Genomic DNA, 17,500 nt, shown 5'->3' on the forward strand with positions numbered 1-17,500 from the left:
GTGTAAACTCTCCCTAACCCAGACAACACGAGGCCAATTGTGCGTCGCCCCATGGACCTCCCGGTCGCGGCCGGCTGCGACAGAGCCTGGGCTCGAACCCAGAGTCTCTGGTGGAAGTCTGACATTTCTAAGTGAAAATTACAAACTTCAGAGAAAAGTTGTCCTGCAACAGGATGATCAAATTAAGATCCTACATCTGTATGAATCCCATTATAACAGATCAGTAGTAATGTGTATGAATCCCATTATAACAGATCAGTAGTAATGTGTATGAATCCCATTATAACAGATCAGTAGTAATGTGTTTGAATCCCATTATAACAGATCAGTAGTAATATATATGAATTCCATTATAACAGATCAGTAGTAATATATATGAATCCCATTATAACAGATCAGTAGTAATGTGTATGAATCCCATTATAACAGATCAGTAGTAATATTTATGAATCCCATTATAACAGATCAGTAGTAATATATATGAATCCCATTATAACAGATCAGTAGTAATATATATGAATCCCATTATAACAGATCAGTAGTAATATATATGAATCCCATTATAACAGATCAGTAGTAATGTGTATGAATCCCATTATAACAGATCAGTAGTAATATATATGAATCCCATTATAACAGATCAGTAGTAATATATATGAATCCCATTATAACAGATCAGTAGTAATGTGTATGAATCCCATTATAACAGATCAGTAGTAATATTTATGAATCCCATTATAACAGATCAGTAGTAATATTTATGAATCCCATTATAACAGATCAGTAGTAATATTTATGAATCCCATTATAACAGATCAGTAGTAATATGTATGAATTACATTATAACAGATCAGTAGTAATATATATGAATCCCATTATAACAGATCAGTAGTAATATTTATGAATCCCATTATAACAGATCAGTAGTAATATATATGAATCCCATTATAACAGATCAGTAGTAATATGTATGAATTACATTATAACAGATCAGTAGTAATATATATGAATCCCATTATAACAGATCAGTGGTAATATATATGAATACCATTATAACAGATCAGTAGTAATGTGCTCAACTGAGTGTTCATGTTTCATAAATAATAGACTTGTGGTTGACAGGTAATGTATAGGACACCATACAGCGTGTTGACATGGTTTCACTTGGCACAGACATACAGGGCTCTTTTAAAGCTGAGCCTGTCAGGTTCATATCAACTAGTGGGGGGAAAACGGTCTAGGTAGTGGTTGGCCTAAGATCAGTTTACTCACATCAAATGCTAAACTTCAGTATTAGGGTGTAATGCAAAACTGACCTTGGTTCAGGAAGACCTCTGTACAATAAGCAGGGGAGGCTGCAGTTCTTATGAAATGCTGCAGGGGGCAGTGTGAGGGCGGAGGCTTTGTGTGTTTGGCTGTAGAGAGAGAGAGTAATTCAGACGTTGTCAATACCTGTCTGTCTTTTATGATTAAAGTGGAAAGAGCAAACAAAACAAATGTTTGTGTTTCTGCCATATGGAACACCATGTTCTGCCATTTGGAACTCCATGTTCTGCCATATGGAACTCCATGTTCTGCCATTTGGAACTCCATGTTCTACCATTTGGAACACCATGTTCTGCCATATGGAACACCATGTTCTGCCATATGGAACTCCATGTTCTACCATTTGGAACACCATGTTCTGCCATATGGAACTCCATGTTCTGCCATATGGAACTCCATGTTCTGCCATATGGAACTCCATGTTCTGCCATTTGGAACTCCATGTTCTACCATTTGGAACACCATGTTCTGCCATTTGGAACTCCATGTTCTGCCATTTGGAACTCCATGTTCTGCCATATGGAACTCCATGTTCTGCCATATGGAACTCCATGTTCTGCCATATGGAACTCCATGTTCTACCATTTGGAACACCATGTTCTGCCATATGGAACTCCATGTTCTGCCATATGGAACTCCATGTTCTGCCATATGGAACTCCATGTTCTGCCATATGGAACTCCATGTTCTGCCATATGGAACACCATGTTCTACCATATGGAACACCATGTTCTGCCATATGGAACTCCATGTTCTGGCATTTGGAACACCATGTTCTGCCATATGGAACTCCATGTTCTGCCATATGGAACTCCATGTTCTGCCATATGGAACTCCATGTTCTGCCATATGGAACTCCATGTTCTGCCATATGGAACTCCATGTTCTGCCATTTGGAACTCCATGTTCTGCCATATGGAACTCCATGTTCTGCCATATGGAACTCCATGTTCTGCCATATGGAACTCCATGTTCTGCCATTTGGAACTCCATGTTCTGCCATATGGAACTCCATGTTCTGCCATTTGGAACTCCATGTTCTGCCATATGGAACTCCATGTTCTGCCATATGGAACTCCATGTTCTGCCATATGGAACTCCATGTTCTGCCATATGGAACTCCATGTTCTGCCATATGGAACTCCATGTTCTGCCATATGGAACTCCATGTTCTGTCATATGGAACTCCATGTTCTGCCATTTGGAACTCCATGTTCTGCCATATGGAACTCCATGTTCTGCCATTTGGAACTCCATGTTCTGCCATATGGAACTCCATGTTCTGCCATTTGAAACACCAATTTACCGTTTTTGCTGATGCTGCTTTTGTGTAAAATATTGTTGTGCTCACCATATTCTCTCTGTTCTTTCTTCTTTGTCTCTTGTTACTCTCTCTGTTTCTTCTCTCATAGCGGGGAAAGGTCAATGTAAATAGTCCGGTGGCCATTTAATGAATTGTTCAGCAGCCTTATGGCTTGGGGGGTAGAAGCTGTTCAGGAGCCTTTTGGTCCTAGACTTGGCGTACCAGTACCGCTTGCTGTGCGGTAGCAGAGAAAACAGGTGCCTGGAGTCTCTGACAATTTTATGGGCTTTCCTCTGACACGCCTATTATATAGGTCCTGGGTGGCAGGAAGCTTGGCTCCAGTGATGTACTGGGCCGTATCCACTACCCTCTGTAGAGCCTTACGGTCAGATGCCGAGCAGTTGCCATACCAGGTAGTGATGCAACCGGTCAGGATGCTCTCGATGGTGCAGCTGTAGAACTTTTTGAGGATCTGGGACCCATGCCAAATCTTTTCAGTCTCCTGAGGGGAAAAGGTTTTGTCGTGCCCTCTTCACGACTGTCTTGGTGTGTTTGAACCATGATAGATCGTTGGTGATGTGGGCACCAAGTAACTTGAAACTCTCGACCCGCTCCACTACAGCTCCGTCGATGTCAATGGGGGCCTGTTCGGCCCGCCTTTTCCTGTAGTCCACGATCAGCTCCTTTGTCTTACTCACATTGAGGGAGAGGTTGTTGTCCTGGCACCACACGGCCAGGTCTTTGGCCTCCTCCCTATAGGCTGTCTCATCGTTGTCGGAGATCAGGCCTACCACTGTTGTGTCGCCAGCAAACTTAATAATGGTGTTGGAGTTGTGTTTGGCCACACAGTCATGGGTGAGCAGGTAGTACAGGAGGGGACTAAGTACACACCCCTGAGGGGCCCCAGTGTTGAGGATCAGCGTGGCGGATGTGTTGTTGCCTACCCTCACCACCTGGGGGCAGCCTGTCAGGAGTCCAGGATCCAGTTACAAAGGGAGGTGTTCAGTCCCAGGGTCCTTCGCTTAGTGATGAGCTTTGAGGGTACTATGGTGTTGAACGCTGAGCTGTAGTCAATGAACAGCATTCTCACATAGGTGTTCCTTTTGTCCAGGTGGGAAGTGGCAGTGTGGAGTGCAATAGAGATTGAATCATATGTGGCTCTGTTGGGGCGGTATGCAAATTGGAGTGGGTCTAGGGTATGGATGCTGTTGATGTGAGCCATGCCTTTCAAAGCACTTCATGGCTACCGACGCGAGTGCTACGGGGTGGTAATCATTTAGGCAGGTTAACTTCGCTTCCTTGGGCACAGGAACTATGGTGGTCTGTTTGAAACATGTTGGTATTACAGACTCAGACAGGGAGATGTTAAAAATGTCAGAGAAGACACTTGCCAGTAGGATCACACACACACACCTCATGAAACAGCCAAGAATACCCTCTCCTCTTCTCCCCCTCTCAACACCTTGAGGAGGAAAGGTAAAACCTTTTGTCCCCTCTCTTCCTCTTTGTCAATGAACAATGCTGGATATTTTCCTGTCTTTAAGGGTCTTTAAGGCGGACTGTTAAATCTGATCTAGGACCTGCTGCTAAGGCCCCTCTTCCTGTAAAACGCCTTAAGACTGACTGGAATGGGACCGCAGGGGAAAATCAGTCATAAGCTCTTCATTAACTGAGCCATGTCTCACTGTCTCGGTACCAGTCATTAGGAAAGCAGGATTAGTGGGACCATACTGTATGTGTGTGTGTGTGTGTGTGTGTGTGTATGTGTGTGTGTGTGTGTGTGTGTGTGTGTGTGTAGGGGGATGTGTGTGTGTGTGTGCATGTCTGTGTGGGGGTGCGTCTGGTGTGTGTGTGTGTGTAGGGGGATGTGTGTGTGTGTAGGGGGATGTGTGTGTGTGTGTGTTTGTGTGCTACTACATTGAGTCTCCCTATCATATGTATCTCCCACCCTGGTCAAGGTTAGACAAAGACAGTGCATGATATATACAGGTTTAAAGCTCTGGGTTTAAAGCTCTGGGCATCGTGGACATAAACCATCTATAGCTGATTCATATCTCCAGCTTATTTAGCTGTGTCTTGTCCACATAATGTTATGGGAGCCATTTTTCATCTTGTGCTAAGCTCAGCTTGGGTTGACTGGTTCAAATCCAGAGGTATTGTGGGTGCCTTAAGGCCATTTACAGGAGGAGGGTTTTAGCTCTGGGATCAGGTCTTAGGAAATAGGGTTGTCTGTGGTAATGCTATCTGACCTCCTGGCAGTGAGGGACACACGCTCTCCCTCCCTCTCCTCTCCTCTCCTCTCCTCTCCTCTCCTCTCCTCTCCTCTCCTCTCCTCTCCTCTCCTCTCCTCTCCTCTCCTCATCCCTCTCTACTCTCCTCTCCTCATCGCTCTCTCCTCACCTCTATCCCTCTCTCCTCTCCTTTATCCCTCCCCTTCTCTCCTCTCCTCATCCCTCGCTCCTCTCCTCTATCCATCCTCTCCTCTATCCCTCTCTCCTCTCCTTTATCCCTCCCCTTCTCTCCTCTCTCCTCTCTTCTCCACTCTTTTCCTCACTTTATTTCTCCACACATTGGAGTGATTAGCATCCTGCTGCCTTCTAGGCTTTTAATCTTTCTCTCAGTTACTCCATCTCTGTCAGTCTCTCTCTCTCTCTCTCTTTACTAGTGATTTCTCTCTCTCTCTCTCTCTCTCTCTCTCTCTCTCTCTCTCTCTCTCTCTCTCTACTCATGATTTCTCTCTCTTTCTTTCTCTCTCTCTCTCTCTCTCTCTCTCTTTACTCATGATTTCTCTCTCTCTCTCTCTCTCTCTCTCTCTCTCTCTCTCTCTCTCTCAGTGAGGTACAGTACAGTAAGGTACAGGACAGAACAGTAAGGTACAGGACAGAACAGTAAGGTACAGGACAGAACAGTAAGGTACAGGACAGAACAGTAAGGTACAGTACAGGACAGTAAGGTACAGGACAGGACAGTAAGGTACAGGACAGGACAGTAAGGTACAGGACAGTACAGTAAGGTACAGGACAGTAAGGTACAGGACAGGACAGTAAGGTACAGGACAGAACAGTAAGGTACAGGACTATAAGGTACAGGACAGTGAGGTACAGGACAGTAAGGTACAGGACTATAAGGTACAGGACAGTGAGGTACAGTACAGTAAGGTACAGGACAGCAAGGTACAGGACAGTAAGGTACAGGACAGTGAGGTACAGGACAGTGAGGTACAGGACAGTGAGGTACAGGACAGTAAGGTACAGGACAGGACAGTAAGGTACAGGACTATAAGGTACAGGACAGTGAGGTACAGGACAGTAAGGTACAGGACAGTAAGGTACAGGACAGTAAGGTACAGGACAGTAAGGTACAGGACAGTGAGGTACAGGACAGTAAGGTACAGGACAGTAAGGTACAGGACAGTAAGGTACAGGACTATAAGGTACAGGACTATAAGGTACAGGACAGTGAGGTACAGTACAGTAAGGTACAGGACAGTGAGGTACAGGACAGTAAGGTACAGTTCAGTAAGGTACAGGACAGTGAGGTACAGGACAGTAAGGTACAGTTCAGTAAGGTACAGGACAGTGAGGTACAGGACAGTAAGGTACAGGACAGTGAGGTACAGGACAGTGAGGTACAGGACAGTAAGGTACAGGACAGTAAGGTACAGGACAGGACAGTAAGGTACAGGACAGTGAGGTACAGGACAGGACAGTAAGGTACAGGACAGTAAGGGACAGGACAGTAAGGGACAGGACAGTAAGGTACAGGACTATAAGGTACAGGACAGTAAGGTACAGGACAGGACAGTAAGGTACAGGACAGGACAGTAAGGTACAGGACAGTAAGGGACAGGACAGTAAGGTACAGGACAGTAAGGTACAGGACTATAAGGTACAGGACAGTAAGGTACAGGACAGGACAGTAAGGTACAGGACAGGACAGTGAGGTACAGTACAGTGAGGTACAGGACAGTGAGGTACAGGACAGTGAGGTACAGGACAGTAAGGTACATAGATGGTGGGGTACAGTGGGAGGTGTATGGGAGGGCGGTGAGTCATTTTGTAAGTGTTCCCACTGAGAGATGAGAGCATCAGAATCCCCACCGCTTTAGTGAGAAGGCTTAGCCTTAGGGGGCCTCAGTGTGTGTGTGTGTGTGTGTGTGTGTGTGTGTGTGTCAAATGAACACCTTCCCACCTCCTCCTTTCTCTTCAAAAACCTGTGAATAAAATGAATACAAATGAATTATTATAAAACCATCATTATAAAACCAAATGAACTATCCTGAGAATGCCCACAGTGGTGCAGCTAAGGATACCTAGTGTGTCTCATTATGGCACAGATGTTACCACTACTCTGTCTCTCCTCTCCTCTCTCCTCCGCTTCCCTCCTCTCTCCTCCTCTCTCCTCCGCTTCCCTCCTCTCTCCTCCTCTCCTCCCCTCCTCTCTCCTCCTCTCCCCTCCCCTCACATCCTCTCTCCTCCGCTTCCCTCCTCTCTCCTCCCCTCACATCCTCTCTCCTTCCCTCACATCCTCTCTCCTCCCCTCCCCTCCTCTCTACTCCTCTCTCCTCCACTCACATCCTCTCTCCTCCCCTCCCCTCCTCTCTCCTCCTCTCCCCTCCCCTCACACCCTCTGTCCTCCTCTCTCCTCCGCTTCCCTCCTCTCTCCTCCCCTCACATCCTCTCTCCTCCCCTCCCCTCCTCTCACCTCCTCTCCCCTCCCCTTCCCTCCTCTCCTGTCTCCTCCTCTCCCCTCCCCTCACATCCTCTCTCCTCTGCTTCCCTCCTCTCTCCTCCCCTCACATCCTCTCTCCTCTGCTTCCCTCCTCTCTCCTCCCCTCACATCCTCTCTTCTCCCCTCACATCCTCTCTCCTCCTCTCTCCTCCCCTCACATCCTCTCTCCTCCCCTCACATCCTCTCTCCTCCGCTTCCCTCCTCTCTCCTCCCCTCCCCTCCTCTCTCCTCCTCTCCCCTCCCCTCACATCCTCTCTCCTCCCCTCACATCCTCTCTCCTCCGCTTCCCTCCTCTCTCCTCCCCTCACATCCTCTCTCCTCCTCCCCTCCCCTCACATCCTCTCTCCTCCGCTTCCCTCCTCTCTCCTCCCCTCCCCTCCTCTCTCCTCCTCTCCCATCCTCTCCCCTCACATCCTCTCTCCTCCCCTCACATCCTCTCTCCTTTGCTTCCCTCCTCTCTCCTCCCCTCACATCCTCTCTCCTCCTCCCCTCCCCTCCTCTCTCCTCCCCTCACATCCTCTCTCCTCCTCTCTCCTCCACTTCCCTCCTCTCTCCTCCCCTCACATCCTCTCTCCTCCCCTCTCGTTTCCACTCCTCCACTTCTGTCTGTCTATCAGAGAAACATGATGTCTAGTGATATTGAGCAGTAGGTTGTGGTAATAGCTACGCTACAGAGCAGGGGTCAGGAATTACAACCAGCCAATAGCTTAGCTCAGCCCAGTGTACACTAGCACAGTGAGGGCAGAGAGATAGTGATAGCACAGTGAGGGCAGAGAGATAGTGATAGCACAGTGAGGGGAGAGATAGTGATAGCACAGTGAGGGTAGATAGATGGTGATAGCACAGTGAGGACAGAGAGATGGTGATAGCACAGTGAGGGCAGAGAGATAGTGATAGCAGAGTGAGGGGAGAGATATAGTGATAGCACAGTGAGGGCAGGGATATGGTGATAGCACAGTGAGGGCAGGGAGATGGTGATAGCACAGTGAGGGCAGAGAGATAGTGATAGCACAGTGAGGGCAGAGAGATAGTGATAGCACAGTGAGGGGAGAGATAGTGATAGCACAGTGAGGGCAGATAGATGGTGATAGCACAGTGAGGGCAGAGAGATGGTGATAGCACAGTGAGGGGAGAGAGATGGTGATAGCACAGTGAGGGCAGAGAGATAGTGATAGCACAGTGAGGGGAGAGATATAGTGATAGCACAGTGAGGGCAGAGAGATAGTGATATCACAGTGAGGGCAGAGAGACAGTGATAGCACAGTGAGGGCAGAGAGATAGTGATAGCACAGTGAGGGCAGAGAGCTAGTGATAGCACAGTGAGGGCAGAGAGATAGTGTTGGCAGGTTACTGACTGGTTATAACTACTGTACCTCTCCCTCTATCTACCTGCTCTCTCCGGTGAGTTACACTGACTCCTCTCAGCGGTGTGTGTGTGTGTGTGTGTGTGTGTGTGTGTGTGTGTGTGTGTGTGTGTGTGTGTGTGTGTGTGTGTGTGTGTGTGTGTGTGTGTGTGTCAGCATAATCCCTTTAGTTAGGCATAGTGGGATGGGAGAACGGTGGAAAGGGTGGAAGTTATCTCCAAACCACTCTGTTCTCTGACTACAGTCCTGTTATCTCCAGACCACTCTGTTCTCTCTGACTACAGTCCTGTTATCTCCACACCACTCTGGTCTCTCTGACTACAGTCCTGTTATCGCCACACCACTCTGGTCTCTCTGACTACAGTCCTGTTATCGCCACACCACTCTGGTCCCTCTGACTACAGTCCTGTTATCTCCACACCACTCTGGTCTCTCCGACTACAGTCCTGTTATCTCCAGACCACTCTGTTCTCTCTGACTACAGTCCTGTTATCTCCACACCACTCTGGTCTCTCTGACTATAGTCCTGTTATCTCCACACCACTCTGGTCTCTCTGACTACAGTCCTGTTATCTCCACACCACTCTGGTCCCTCTGACTACAGTCCTGTTATCTCCACACCACTCTGGTCTCTCTGACTACAGTCCTGTTATCTCCAGACCACTCTGGTCTCTCTGACTACAGTCCTGTTATCTCCAGACCACTCTGGTCTCTCTGACTACAGTCCTGTTATCTCCACACCACTCTGTTCTCTCTGACTATAGTCCTGTTATCTCCACACCACTCTGGTCTCTCTGACTACAGTCCTGTTATCTACACACCACTCTGTTCTCTCTGACTACAGTCCTGTTATCTCCACACCACTCTGTTCTCTCTGACTACAGTCCTGTTATCTCCAGACCACTCTGTTCTCTCTGACTATAGTCCTGTTATCTCCAGACCACTCTGGTCTCTCTGACTACAGTCCTGTTATCTCCACACCACTCTGTTCTCTCTGACTATAGTCCTGTTATCTCCACACCACTCTGGTCTCTCTGACTACAGTCCTGTTATCTACACACCACTGTTCTCTCTGACTACAGTCCTGTTATCTCCACACCACTCTGTTCTCTCTGACTACAGTCCTGTTATCTCCAGACCACTCTGTTCTCTCTGACTATAGTCCTGTTATCTCCAGACCACTCTGTGCACTATATAGGGAATAGGGATCTGGTCTAAAGTAGTGTACTATATAGAGAATAGGGCTCTGGTCTAAAGTAGTGCACTATATAGGGAATAGGGCTCTGGTCTATAGTAGTGCACTATATAGGGAACAGGGCTCTGGTCTAAAGTAGTGCACTATATAGGGAACAGGGCTCTGGTCTAAAGTAGTGCACTATATAGGGAATAGGGCTCTGGTCTAAAGTAGTGTACTATATAGGGAATATGACTCTGGTCTAAAGTAGTGCACTATATAGGGAACAGGGCTCTGGTCTAAAGTAGTGCACTATATAGGGAATAGGGTTCTGGTCTAAAGTAGTGTACTATATAGGGAATATGACTCTGGTCTAAAGTAGTGTACTATATAGGGAATAGTCTACCATTTGGAGCGCAGCCACAGTCTATCAGGTTCCTAGAAACTCCCAGAGATTTATTTGTTGAAGATGTGACCTCTTCACCTCAAACCAGATTCAATTCTGACAGAATCTGTTTTAGCTGAAAATGGAGACGAAGAAAAAGAGGAATCCAGCCGTAGCGTGTGTGTGTGTGTGTGCGTGTGCGTGTGCGTGTCAAATCAACCCTGTGTTTTGGGCGTCCATGAGAATATTGAAAAGCATAAATCGGCACAGGAACAGTCTTCTCACTGACCCATTTCAGGGTTCTGGTTTCACCACAGATACTTAGTAACGACAGAGTAGTAGAGGAAAGAGAAGAGGGAGAGAGAGATTATGAGGAAGGAGGCCAGAGAAAGAGGTGAAAGGAGAGAGAGAGATACGAGACAGAAAGAGAAAGAAATAACAAAGGAAGGAAGGGGGGGAGAGAGAGAGATGAAGCAGAAAGAGAGACACAAAACAGAAAGAGAGACACGAAGCAGAAAGAGAGACAAGAAGCAGAAAGAGAGAGAGAGACGAAGCAGAAAGAGAGACACGAAAGAGAGAGAGAGACACGAAGCAGAAAGAGAGAGAGACACGAAGCAGAAAGAGAGAGAGAGATGAAGCAGAAAGAGAGACACAAAACAGAAAGAGAGACACGAAGCAGAAAGAGAGACAAGAAGCAGAAAGAGAGAGAGAGACGAAGCAGAAAGAGAGACACGAAAGAGAGAGAGAGACACGAAGCAGAAAGAGAGAGAGAGACACGAAGCAGAAAGAGAGACACGAAGCAGAAAGAGAGACACAAAGCAGAAAGAGAGAGAGAGACGAAGCAGAAAGAGAGAGAGAGACGAAGCAGAAAGAGAGACACGAAAGAGAGAGAGAGACACGAAGCAGAAAGAGAGAGAGAGACACGAAGCAGAAAGAGAGACACGAAGCAGAAAGAGAGACACGAAGCAGAAAGGGAGACGAAGCAGAAAGAGAGACACGAAGCAGAAAGAGAGACATTAAGCAGAAAGAGAGACACGAAGCAGAAAGAGAGACGAAGCAGAAAGAGAGACATGAAGCAGAAAGAGAGACACGAAGCAGAAAGAGAGACATGAAGCAGAAAGAGAGACACGAAGCAGAAAGAGAGACACGAAGCAGAAAGAGAGACACGAAGCAGAAAGAGAGACATGAAGCAGAAAGAGAGACACGAAGCAGAAAGAGAGACACGAAGCAGAAAGAGAGACGAAGCAGAAAGAGAGACACGAAGCAGAAAGAGAGACATGAAGCAGAAAGAGAGACACGAAGCAGAAAGAGAGACACGAAGCAGAAAGAGAGACACGAAACAGAAAGAGAGAGAGAGAGATACAAGACAGAAAGAGAGAGAGACATACGAGACAGAAAGAGAGAGAGAGAAACGAGACAGAAAGAGAGAGAGAGATACGAGACAGAAAGAGAGAGAGAGATACGAGACAGAAAGAGAGAGAGAGATACGAGACAGAAAGAGAGAGAGAGATACGAGACAGAAAGAGAGAGAGAGATACGAGACAGAAAGAGAGAGAGAGATACGAGACAGAAAGAGAGAGAGAGATACGAGACAGAAAAAGAGAGAGAGATACGAGACAGAAAGGGAGAGAAGTAACAAAGGAAGGAAGAAGGAGGCCAGAAGGAAGAGGTGAAGAGAGAGAGACAGGAAAACAGAGGGACATAAATCTGTGTGTGTAGCGTTTCATAACGCAGGGCCTCTCTGAGCTCAGTATAGAGGCTGGTTGGGGCTCAGAGCAGTACATTAACACAGTGAGTTATGAGGGCGGCCTGATGCTGAACGCTTTCCCAGGCTGAACGCCACACTCTGACCAGCCAGCAGAGGGAAGCACCACTGATGAGAGCCTTGATGCACCAAGTTGGTTTTCACCTCTGGTTTCACAGCAACTCCATCTCTATGGTTACTGTTGCTCTTCCTCCCTGAGAGGGTTTGGGGAGTGTAAGCGGATCCTAGAGCTGTACCTAACGGTACCAACTTCTACCTGGATGAGGGGTTTGGGGAGTGTAAGCTGATCCTAGAGCTGTACCTAACGGTACCAACTTCTACCTGGATGAGGGGTTTGGGGAGTGTAAGCTGATCCTAGAGCTGTACCTAACGGTACCAACTTCTACCTGGATGAGGGGTTTGGGGAGTGTAAGCTGATCCTAGAGCTGTAGCTAACGGTACCAACTTGATACTTACATTGGTCTTAAAGTTGCCTGTATATCAGCCTCAATATGAGTTTATGTACGGTACAGTTGGCTGTATATCAGCCTCAATATGAGTCTATGTACGGTACAGTTGGCTGTATATCAGCCTCAATATGAGCTTATGTACGGTACAGTTGGCTGTATATTAGCCTCAATATGAGTCTATGTACAGTACAGTTGGCTGTATATCAGCCTCAATATGAGTCTATGTACGGTACAGTTGGCTGTATATCAGCCTCAATATGAGTCTATGTACAGTACAGTTGGCTGTATATCAGCCTCAATATGAGTCTATGTATAGTACAGTTGGCTGTATATCAGCCTCAATATGAGTCTATGTACGGTACAGTTGGCTGTATATCAGCCTCAATATGAGTCTATGTACAGTACAGTTGGCTGTATATCAGCCTCAATATGAGTCTATGTACGGTGCAGTTGGCTGTATATCAGCCTCAATATGAGTCTATGTACAGTACAGTTGGCTGTATATCAGCCTCAATATGAGTCTATGTACAGTACAGTTGGCTGTATATCAGCCTCAATATGAGTCTATGTACGGTACAGTTGGCTGTATATCAGCCTCAATATGAGTCTATGTATAGTACAGTTGGCTGTATATCAGCCTCAATATGAGTCTATGTATAGTACAGTTGGCTGTATATCAGCCTCAATATGAGTCTATGTACGGTACAGTTGGCTGTATATCAGCCTCAATATGAGCCTATGTACAGTACAGTTGGCTGTATATCAGCCTCAATATGAGTCTATGTACAGTACAGTTGGCTGTATATCAGCCTCAATATGAGTCTATGTACGATACAGTTGGCTGTATATCAGCCTCAATATGAGTCTATGTACGGTACAGTTGGCTGTATATCAGCCTCAATATGAGTCTATGTACGGTGCAGTTGGCTGTATATCAGCCTCAATATGAGTCTATGTACGGTACAGTTGGCTGTATATCAGCCTCAATATGAGCTTATGTACGGTACAGTTGGCTGTATATCAGCCTCAATATGAGCCTATGTACGGTACAGTTGGCTGTATATCAGCCTCAATATGAGTCTATGTACGGTACAGTTGCCTGTATATCAGCCTCAATATGAGCCTATGTACGGTACAGTTGGCTGTATATCAGCCTCAATATGAGCCTATGTACGGTACAGTTGGCTGTATATCAGCCTCAATATGAGTCTATGTACGGTACAGTTGGCTGTATATCAGCCTCAATATGAGTCTATGTATAGTACAGTTGGCTGTATATCAGCCTCAATATGAGTCTATGTACGATACAGTTGGCTGTATATCAGCCTCAATATGAGTTTATGTACGGTACAGTTGGCTGTATATCAGCCTCAATATGAGTCTATGTACAGTACAGTTGGCTGTATATCAGCCTCAATATGAGTCTATGTACGATACAGTTGGCTGTATATCAGCCTCAATATGAGTTTATGTACGGTACAGTTGGCTGTATATCAGTATATGTATATATATCTGTATATCATATTTGTTACGTTACAGCCTTATTCTAAAATGGTTTAAATAAAAAAAAGTTCCTCAACAATCTACACACATTACCCCATAACGACATCACAATACCCCATAACGACATCACAATACCCCATAACGACATCACAATACCCCATATCACAATACCCCATAACGACATCACATTACCCCATAACGACATCACAATACCCCATAACGACATCACGATACCCCATAACGATATCACGATACCCCATAACGACATCACAATACCCCATAACGACATCACAATACCCCATAACGACATCACAATACCCCATAACGACATCACAATACCCCATAACGACATCACAATACCCCATAACGACATCACAATACCCCATAACGACATCACAATACCCCATAACGACATCACAATACCCCATAACGACATCACAATACCCCATGACGACATCACAATACCCCATGACGACATCACGATACCCCATAACGATATCACGATACCCCATAACGACATCACGATACCCCATAACGACATCACAATACCCCATAACGACATCACAATACCCCATAATGACATCACAATACCCCATAACAACATCACAATACCCCATAACGACATCACAATACCCCATAACGACATCACAATACCCCATGACGACATCACAATACCTCATAACGACATCACGATACCCCACAACGACATCACAATACCCCATAACGACATCACATTACCCCATAACGACATCACAAAACCCCATAATGACAACACAATACCCCATATCACAATACCCCATAATGACATCACAATACCCCATAACGACATCACAATACCCCATAACGACATCACAATACCCCATAATGACATCACAATACCCCATAACGACATCACAATACCCCATAATGACAACACAATACCCCATATCACAATACCCCATAATGACATCACAATACCCCATAACGACATCACAATACCCCATAACGACATCACAATACCCCATAACGACATCACAATACCCCATAACGACATCACAATACCCCATAATGACATCACAATACCCCATAACGACATCACAATACCCCATAATGACAACACAATACCCCATATCACAATACCCCATAATGACATCACAATACCCCATAACGACATCACAATACCCCATAACGACATCACAATACCCCATAATGACATCACAATACCCCATAACGACATCACAATACCCCATAACGACATCACAATACCCCATAACGACATCACAATACCCCATAACGACAAAGCAACAACTGTTGTTTTTTTTTTTTTTGCAAATGTCTTTTTTTATTATGTCATCATGGGGTATTGTGATGTCATTATGGGGTATTGTGATGTCATCATGGGGTATTGTGATGTCATCATGGTGTATTGTGATGTCATTATGGGGTATGGTGAAATCATAATGGGGTACTGTGTGTAGATTGATGAGGAAAAATAAACAATGTAATTCATTTTAGAATAAGGCTGTAATGTAACAAAATGTGGAAAAAGTCTGACTACTTTCTGAATGCATCGTTTGTCCATGTATTCAGCCTGAGAGGATGTCTGATCTAGAGGGCTGATACGACTACACCGTGACCACAGTCAGAGGGAGCAGCAGGGTTTCCAGTGTTACTGTTGTACATACAGACTGTAAAGTGATCCAGTCCCCAGAGCGGAGCTAGGTGTTGAGGCTGAAAGGACCTCTTAGGACTGGCTTTATGGGAAAATATACGAGCCACTGGAGATCAGAGAGGTAGGGGGGAGAGAGAGAGGGATGGGGAGAGAGAGGGATGGGGAGAGGGATAGGGGGATGGGGAGAGACATGGATGGGGAGAGAGGAGAGAGAGAGGGATGGGGAGAGAGAGGGATAGGGAGAGGGGGATGGGGAGAGAGGAGAGAGAGAGGGATGGAGAGAGAGGAGAGAGAGAGGGATGGAGAGAGTGAGAGAGAAAGAGGAGAGAGGGGTAGGGGTAGTGGGGTATAGGATAGCCTGACCACTCCGGGGCGTTGAAGCCACTAGCCACAGGTCTCTCTCTCCCTCTCTCTTCCCTCTCCAGGCCGGTCTCGGGGTAAACCGCAGCATTCTCCAGCCCGTGAGAAACACCCAGAACCAAGCTCCTCCATCCTCCTCCAACCGTCCTCCTCTGTCCAATACATAAACCTGCCATAGCACAGTGATTTACTCCCTGTATACAACTCTCCTACGCTCCTCTGGTTACTAACAATGTGACATGATGGAATGAGAGGGAGGATGGAAACAGAGGGAGGGAGGGAGGGAGAGAGGAGAACATAGGACTTTATTTTTCATCCTTAAAGTAGCTTTCATTGTTACAGTATGTTATATACTTTTAAACACACACACACACACTAACGTTTACACACACACTAACGTTTACACACACACAGAGTGGGACACTGTAGGTCAATATCTGTTAATACTGAGACTACTATCAGTGGTCTCCTCTGATTCCTGGTTTCTCTCTCTCCCTGTGTGTCTTCAACTCTCCCCTACACAACCTCATTATCTACATTCACTGTCCTGTCTCCTTCCCTCCTCTCCCCCTCCTTTCTCCATCTCTCTCTCTCTCTCTCTCTCTCCCCCTCTCTCTCTCTCTCTCTTCCTCACTCTCACCTTCTTTGTCTCCTCTCACCACTTCACTCCTTCTCTCTCTCCGTGTTGCCGTGGGATACTGTCCTCTCTCTGCCTGTCATCTCTCAACTCTCGCTCTCCATCCATCTTGTCCACTGTCCATCTGTCTGTCTGCATCACTTCCTGTTGTCCTCTTTCCTTATTTTACATATGTTTGTGTTTCTTCCTCTGTTTTCTTCCTCGTATCGGTCTTTTCTCTTCACACTCATCCTTCTCTCTGTCCCTCGTTGTCCCCCTATTTATCGCCCTCTCTGTCTCCCTATCTATCCCCCTCTCTGTCCCTCACTCTGTCACTCTCTGTCCCCCTCTCTTTCCCTCTCTCTGTCCCTCTCTGTCCCTCTCTCTGTCCCTCTCTGTCCCCGTCTCTTTCCCTCTCTGTCCCCCTCTTTGTCCCTCTCTGTCCCTCTCTCTGTCCCTCTCTGTTCCTCTCTCTGTCCCTCTCTCTGTCCCTCTCTCTGTCCCTCTCTCTGTCCCTCTTTCCATCCCACCCTGTCTGTGTGTGTGTGTATCATCATCTTTGTGGCAGATGGAGGAGCTGCTTGCGGCCATGGGGAAGGTGAAACTGGAGCTGGAGTCCATGCAGGCCAAGCTGTCCTCTACCCAGCAGTCATTGGCTGAGAAGGAGGCCCACCTGACCACACTGAGGGCAGAACGCAGGAAACACCTGGAGGAGGTGCTGGAGATGAAGTAAGAGAGATAATATATATACACCTGATCACGCTGAGGGTAGACAGACACACCCTTTTATTCATGAGGTCCCGCCGTGGACTGCTTCATTTTAGATAAGAATATTGAAGTTATGTATTGTGTTGATTCCAATGTTAACTTCTT

The 17,500-nt window shown here is 46.3% G+C and overlaps 1 protein-coding gene across 4 annotated transcripts in view; it reads left to right on the forward strand.

The window, feature by feature from the left end:
• Positions 1-17,500, forward strand: part of LOC110517131 (ELKS/Rab6-interacting/CAST family member 1) — a 538,428-nt gene that overhangs the window by 282,847 nt on the left and 238,081 nt on the right. For all 4 annotated transcript variants that reach the window (XM_090201213.1, XM_090201214.1, XM_090201216.1 and 1 more), the window contains one exon: positions 17,196-17,356. In XM_090201213.1, coding sequence (XP_090057339.1) covers positions 17,196-17,356 — 161 coding nt within the window. The remainder of the gene's footprint in view (positions 1-17,195; positions 17,357-17,500) is intronic.

The sequence above is a fragment of the Oncorhynchus mykiss genome, chromosome 15 (genome assembly GCF_057628025.1).
Source record: "Oncorhynchus mykiss isolate SJ-2025 chromosome 15, ASM5762802v1, whole genome shotgun sequence".
In the NCBI taxonomy this organism is placed as follows: Eukaryota; Metazoa; Chordata; class Actinopteri; order Salmoniformes; family Salmonidae; genus Oncorhynchus; species Oncorhynchus mykiss.